General features: G+C 38.1%; 1 protein-coding gene across 1 annotated transcript; it reads left to right on the top strand.

The window, feature by feature from the left end:
- Positions 1–447: 447 nt before the first annotated feature.
- Positions 448–4,335, top strand: LOC127662333 (uncharacterized). Its single transcript, XM_052153459.1, has 8 exons — positions 448–469; positions 1,286–1,423; positions 1,510–1,681; positions 1,758–1,854; positions 1,946–2,031; positions 3,061–3,143; positions 3,240–4,224; positions 4,317–4,335. Exons 1-8 carry the CDS (start codon positions 448–450, stop codon positions 4,333–4,335), a joined length of 1,602 nt encoding a protein of 533 aa, XP_052009419.1.
- Positions 4,336–7,726: the final 3,391 nt, after the last annotated feature.

The following is a 7,726-nucleotide window of genomic DNA, read 5'->3' as shown; positions in this document are numbered from 1 at the left end:
ACGTGAACTTTACATGAAACCAATGGCACTTCTCATATAGACCTACTGAAAAATATACACATTATTATTGCCAAACTAAGCTGAAGATTCTGAAGAAGTCTTTCTTCTCTTGTTAGCGAGATTAGTGGGCAGTAAATGACAGCACATCTTTCCAAATGTTTCATGTGCACTCTCACTTATGCGTTGTCTGGCACACAGGAATTCTAAACTAGTGTCTGATGGTCATGCAACACATGCCGGTGAATTACATCCAATCACTGGTCACCACAACTGGTGTGTCTTTGTCAAGAAGGTTGTGCTGTTCTGTTGGCTCCTCCTCATTGGCTCATGTCTTGGAGGTAGTGCAGTTTCTTTTGTCACCTGGATACACACCTGAATCCAAACATATAATGAAAGACACACCAGATTATACACTAGAAAAGAAGGCTTTAAAGTAGTATAGTGTGCATGAACAGTCAGAACTGTGCAGGTATTTAGCATAGGTTTTACTATTCTGTGTTCTCTGAATGCTTTTCAAAATACAATGTTAATGTGGAGCTGTATACTAGTCTGCTGTTTCAGTCAAGTGCAAATTAAGAAGTTCCCTTAAAATTAAATATGGAGGCCCAAACCTGCAAAAATAATAAATAAATAAAGGAATAAATGTCTTGATAAAACAAATATAATTAGTTTTTAATTAAATGTATTCCTGAATGTATTATTGTATGAATTCATTCCTTTATTATTTTCTATATTTATATAACATTATTTTTAGTTATTCATTTATTTTGCATTTATTTTTTATATTTATTTAGTCCCATTATATTTATTTCCATATTTATATATTCCCATATATATTTATTTATACATGTATTTATTTTTATTTTCTGTGTGCAATATGGAAATGAGGGAGACGGTCCTTACGTAGCTCCAGTGCATCATTGGTTGAGAGCTCAATAGTACTTATCGATAGCAAATAAGATGGACGTCCCATCTTAGCACACTCTGACTCAAATGACTTCGACATTCATACTGGCTTACAGCTCTCCTAAACCATCAATAAGCACCTCTACTCTAAATGAAACATAGTCATTTGATGCGTGGTTATCGACTTTCGCTTCATTTGCAAGTTGCGCAACTCTCTAGATATACGTGAGGCGTCAGCTTTAGATTTGTTTTATTGCAGAACTTATATATACGTCTTTAGCGCTGTCAGTTACAACCAATAGAAATGATTTGAACAGGGTCTTTACATCATACTCGCCAGGAATCATACATGTGTCTGAATTTCCTGTCATCCCAGAAGGGTATTTTCTTAATGAAATCCTCCAACCTCCCACTTTGGATGAATTTGAATCGGTGTTTGGATCTGTGTTTCCAATGTCATATGAAGTACAGGGTCAACTGGAGATACGTGGTGGCTTTTCGATAAGAATCATGAACTGTATGTCATTTAAAACACTTTTCTTAATCTATTCACCGTACACTAGACTTCATTGGTGTCTTATTGCCTAATATTGATTGTTTCAGCATCTTGGCGGGATCTGGCAAATACTAACGTGTTCCACAAAGGAGAGCAGTTGTATCTGCAGGTGTCTGCCTCACCTGGCCCTGGTCAGCAGCTTTATGTCCAGTCCTGCCATGCTTCCTCCTCTCCAGACCCAGCTGACAAGCCTGAAGTCGCCCTTATCATTAACAATGGGTAGCTGAATGCTTAACATGATTATCTTTACAGTTGTGTTTCCCTGACTTAATTTAGGCTTTTCATATTTTGCCAGATGTGTGGCATCCAAAGAGTCTTTGGTGAAGTTTGTGTATCGACGGAGTGACATAGTCAATTTGGTTCTTCATGCATCCAGTTTAAAGTCTAAAAAAGTGGGTGTTAATTTCCTGGTGCTCAAATTTGACTCCAATTTACAGATTCCCTTATTCCTATCTGGTTTACTAATCTAATTGTTTTGTTTAGGTTTATCTTCACTGCAGTCTCTCTCTTTCTGATTTGGGTTTGACCTCCAACACCAAATTCTGCAACTATAACAAGCTCAAGTCCAGGTAAATATTCACTTAAAATGGGTTTTTGATCATTTGTTTATCTAGCTATAAAACTGTGCCATAATCCAGATTATTTTTGCTGCCTACATATTGTACTTATTGCATTAAAAGGTATTGTTGACCCAAACATAAATGTAGTTTACTCACCCTGAAGATGACCTGTATGACTTTTTCTTCATTGTAGTACAAAAGATGATATTAGGCAGAAATGACCGCAAAGTCTTTCTAGCAAGTCAGCCCACTGTAGGCTCTGTTCCATCTTTGGAATAATCAATTGAGGCTATTTCCAGTCATGACCGTGCAGCTCCTATCTACTTGAATGGGGAAGGACTGAAATCTCAAAAACAGTTGATCAAGATCAGAACATTTCAAATCAGCAATCCAGTTTGCAACATTGGAATAAAAATGTTCCAGGCTTGTGTAGCTTAAGCGCATGTGCGTTCTTGAGTTGATTGTCAGTTGACGTCTGTATCTAAAAGGTGGTTTGCTCTTTCTCTTGTAAGGTGGGAGTTCCTTTCTACAACTGTTGACCACTGGCTCTTAGAGCTCCTTGGTTGGGCGTTCCACTTTCTCCCATTCTATGGAGTGGTGGTGTAGTGGGCTAAAGCACATAACTGTTAATCAGAAGGTTGCTGGTTCGATCCCCACAGCCGCCACCATTGTGTCCTTGAGCAAGGCACTTAACTCCAGGTTGTTTCGGGGGGGATTGTCTCTGTAATAAGTGCACTGTAAGTCGCTTTGAATAGAAGCGTCTGCCAAATGCATAAATGTAAACGTGACCCGGCTCTGCTAAACAGTCTCTCGCTTCAGTCACCATTCACTTTCATTGTATGGAAAAATTAGGCAATGAAAGTGGATGAATGGAGAGTAAGAGTAACATACTGCCTAACATCACTCTTCCCCTTGAACGTTATGGGTTTGCAACTCCATGAGGATGAGTAACTAATATTTTAACATTTTGGTGAACTATCCATTTTGTAGAGTTTTTAGAATGTGATTTTTATATTTATTTTTTTTCCCCTCTTTCAGTTGGGTTGACCTGGGTGGCCGAACCTCAGTGTGTAAGTGTTGTGGAAGAAGCTGTAGAAGCTTGTCTGAGCGTGGGGACCTGCTTGGTCAACATCCTGACGTGGGTGTGTATTTTGTTTGTTAATTTAAGTTTGCATAGTGTTCAACCTTGTGTTTTGCATGTAAATTTGATCTTTACACTGTCTTTTTAGAATTGACTGCAGTAGTAAGCACTGGCCCGCTAATTATTGACAATCAACAAACCGAGCCACAGGCCACACAATTGGCCCTGTCAGACAGCACCACTAAGTCCAGTCCTACCGTCAAAAACTTTTCTGATAAGAAATCGATCATGGCAGGTGCCTCTTTCTCCAAAAGCTCTACAGAAAATGTGGGCAATGGCTCCCCCTGGCCTGTTCTGCCTAGTTTTGGACGTGGCGTGATGGTCATTAGCCAGGGACTGGGAGGTGCTTCATCAGTGTGGCTACCAGAGCTTCTAGATCTTCAGTTAAACCCTGTGATTGACTTTGGAGTCGGTTACACAGAATATCCTGCAGTTGTTGATTTAACCTTTCAAAGTGATGACCCCTTCAGAAGGTCGAAACCAGAAGAATGGCACAAGGCAAAAGAACAGCCTGTTGATGGTCAGCACTGGGAGTTTGCTGTGGATGAAGGGAATGCTTATGTGAAAGCTGTTGATTCACATGATCGTGCAGAAGACCGGTTTGGCAAGCAGGACCTTGCAGATGTTTCCCACTTAAATAAGATTGAGAGGGAACCTGTTGTGACTGAAGAAAAGGATCAGCTAGAGCAACCTCAACTTAAACCTTCCCAAAGTCTATCAATTGACCAAATGCCTACAAATAAGGTAATTGAGGGCACTGAGAATGGGAGGACAGAGGATGAGGGAGAAATGGTTTTCAGACAGGCTGAGATGGTCTTTAAAGGGGCTAAAGGAACCAAATCATCAGAGCCACTTCTGTTGTCTAAACTGAGTCTGAAAGCAGCTGCAGATGGTTCCAGTTCTCTCAATTATGAAGAGCAGAAGAGGCCTGGTATGAGCAAAAAGAACACAAATGCGCACCAACTGAAGATGGATGTTGAGAAGAGCCAAAAGGATGAGAAAATGGATGAGAAAGCTTGTAAAATCAAAGACCTTGTTTCATCCCTGTTAGATGGATTGAGGTGAGTGGAAAAGTGTTTGTGTTTTAAAAGGTATCATGCATGTGCATCACAATACTAATATTAATATGCTAATTTTTCAAATCTGATTACAGGGGACTGTGGACGATGTGATGACCTGCTTTTTTTTTTTTTTTTTTGGGAGACATGATTCGCTGCACATTGCTTCTCTAGTGAAGGTGTTTTCTCAAATGTGGCATAACTACTTGTAATTCAGAACGGTCTTAATTTGTGTGATCTAAATAAATATTTGAAAAGTGACTTTAAATATTTTTTTTTGGATTGGGTTGACTAGTTGATTTGGCACTTCCCATTCTGTATTGACTCCTGTGGAACAACTGCATGTGTAATCTGACAAGAGATAACTGATTACCTTTTTGCAGGATGTGTTGGATTTTTTTGAAGTTATTCTTGCTAGAACACTAACCTTAAGCTCATCTGAAAGATCACAAAAATAATTTTCTTTTTTTTTTTTATAAGTGCAAATGCACTTTAATATTGATCTTATATTTTTATAGTAGGCAAGAGAACATTTCACATTAACCCAACTAGGTCCAATAGAGTTCCATCTGTCTCTATATTGGGGGATGTGCTCCCTTGAATATCCGTGTGTGTGTGCAAACAACTGTTCAGCTTTGCTTTTGAATTATTTTATTCCGTGTACCAATTCATAATATTTTGAATTGTTTGCCAGGGGCTATAATTGCACAGGCTTCCACATTTATATATCAAAGTACAACTTGTTCTCTTGCTAAAAGTTTCAACTCTTGATCGAATCAACAATTGTGGGTCAAGAGAGCAAACATTCAGATATTACATGCATCACAACCCTCCCTTCTATCCCCACAATTAGCCCTGTGCCAACTAACCTGGTTGCCACTTGTGGGTATTTGTCAAGATGATGACCTGATCATATGTAACTCCAAATTAATGCACAAAAATATGAAATATTTAGCATTGAGACCAAAGGCTTCGATTAGGATTTTGAGGAATATTTCTGCTCCGTAGGTCCTCACAATGCAAGTGAATGGTTCTTGGCATTTTAAAGCTCAAAATGAAACTAGTCATCAATAAGACTCCAGTGGTTAAATCTATATTTTCAGAAGCGAGTAGATTTGTTTGTGTGAGAACCCGATCAATAAGGTTTTTTTTTATTTTTTTTTTAAAAACCATGAAGTCTCTCCTCTGCTCAATAGGTGGAGATATGCATCTACAATAGGTGATCAGTGCCCCCAATTATTTTGGTGTATTACTGCAAAGATGCTGTTGTACAGTTTTTAAAAAAAATAAAAGGCAGTAGTACTACCGTAGTAGTATGTGTATATACTTGAGGGCTTTTTTTTTTTCACAAAATATCATGACCATCTTTTTCACATTGCGGTTATGAGAATTGGGAGGTAGAATGTGCATAACGGTGAAATGTCACAATGTAAAATTCTTAATGTTAAATATGCATTGTTTTGAGCAAGATATTAATTCATTCTTTTGGTTTTTAAAGTAAAACAGGACCAGGGTTGCGTTTCTCGTTAAAGATGGATCTTGACTCTTAAGGCCATTCTCTGCGTGTGTGGTTACAAATGTTCTCTCCTTTTTCACATGCATTTTCCAAAACTGCTCCGCTGCGATTTTAACTTAAGTGCTTAAGAGAATTCTGCCCTCTCGTGACGTGAAACTGCATATTGCTGCTGACCGGAGGTGATGCTTTATAGTTTAAGTATTTAAATAGCAATCATTTCACTTTAGAAGACATTAATTTAACCGAATGGATGATGTTTATGCTGACTATCTGTGATTTTTGGAGCTCCCACGGTCTTTTGTATTCCCAGCTGTCCTGAGAACATTGATTATACATGATTTATAATCAATAGCATGATTTTCTGTAAAGCTTTGAAACAATGTGTGTCGTGAAAAGCGCTATACAAATAAAAATGACTTGACTTACACTGGCTGCCGAAAGTTTGGAATACAGATTTTGCTCTTTATGGAGAAGAAAAAAAAAAAGGGCCATTCACCTGATTACGATGTATATTCAGGACATTAATAATGTGAAAATTACTAATACAATTTGAAAAAAATAAAATAAATCTTAAAGTTTTCTCATCAAAATATCCTTCACGTGCAGCAATGACAACTTTGCAAATCTTTGACATTCTAGCTGTCAGTTTGTCCAGATACTCCGGTGACATTTCACCCCACACTTCCTGTAGCACTTGCCATAGATGTGGCTGTCTTGGCGGGCACTTCTCAAGCACCTTACAGTCTAGCTGATCCCACAAAAGCTCAATGGGTTTAAGATCCATAACATCCAATTATCTGTTGTCCAATGTTTTTTAATGTCAGGAAGTACAGTGAAAAATGAGTTCCATTTTGGTCTGTTCACACATTGTATGGATATACTACACTGACAACTTATCACAGCCAAAGATTATAAATTTGCCATTATTTACTCACCCTCATGTCATTCAAAGCCTGTATGACTGACTTTCTTTCATGGAACACAAGATGAGACTTTTTAAAGAAAATTCACACATGCGTTTTCCATGTAATAATTAATATTGGCATTCATTGAAAAGCTCCATAAAGGTCAAAACATCACCATAAAAGTACTTTGTATGGCCCATGTGATTTATTCCATGAATACTGAAATTATTTGATAGATTTTTGTGAGGAACAGAACAAAATTTAAATCGTTATTCACTGAATAATTGTTCCAAATCGGTTAAAAAGACAGATATACTTTGAAAATACAGTGGAGATGACAACACGCCCCACCAATTTTTTTTATTTATATATATATATATATATATATATATATACACACTGATCAGCCACAACATTAAAACTACCTGCCTAATATTGTGCAGGTCCCCCTCGTGCTGCCAAAACTGCGCCAACTTGCATCTCAGAATTGATGCGGGTCCCATTCTGTGATGGTATTTTTCTCACCACAATTGTACAGAGACGTTGTCAGTCCCAACCTGTCTGGCCAATTTCTGTTGAGCTCTCTCAAGGCATTTCTGTCCACAGAACTGCCGCTCACTAGATGTTTTTTGTTTTTGGCACCATTCTGAATAAACTCTAGAGACTGTTGTGTGTGAAAATCCCAGGAGATCAGCAGATACAGAAATACTCAAACCAGCCCATCTGGCACCAACAATCATTCATGCAATGCAACTAATGATGATGCTATTTCGTGATACTATTTCTAATGTGACATTTTTTAAGTACTAACAAAGGCTTGGACGCATCATTTGGTTTGAACCAGCAATGGCAGATTCTGATCCGTTTTGTAAGAATGTAGTTCCATGCACAAATGCGTTTTTATGACCCTACTTAATTTATTTGTTCATTGAACTATTGAATATAAGCAATATCACACTCGCAGTCACGCTATATGGCCCTAAATCAGCACTGCTGTGATTACCTACGGAACTTGGCCTGCGGCCGAATCACAGCAGTGCTGATGTTGGGCCATATCGCACTCTTGCTCATGTGATATTGTTTA

This window comes from Xyrauchen texanus, chromosome 22 (genome assembly GCF_025860055.1).
Source record: "Xyrauchen texanus isolate HMW12.3.18 chromosome 22, RBS_HiC_50CHRs, whole genome shotgun sequence".
Lineage (NCBI taxonomy): Eukaryota > Metazoa > Chordata > Actinopteri > Cypriniformes > Catostomidae > Xyrauchen > Xyrauchen texanus.
The sequence above is the reverse complement of the archived record's forward strand: the minus strand, read 5'-3'. Positions and strand labels throughout refer to the sequence as shown.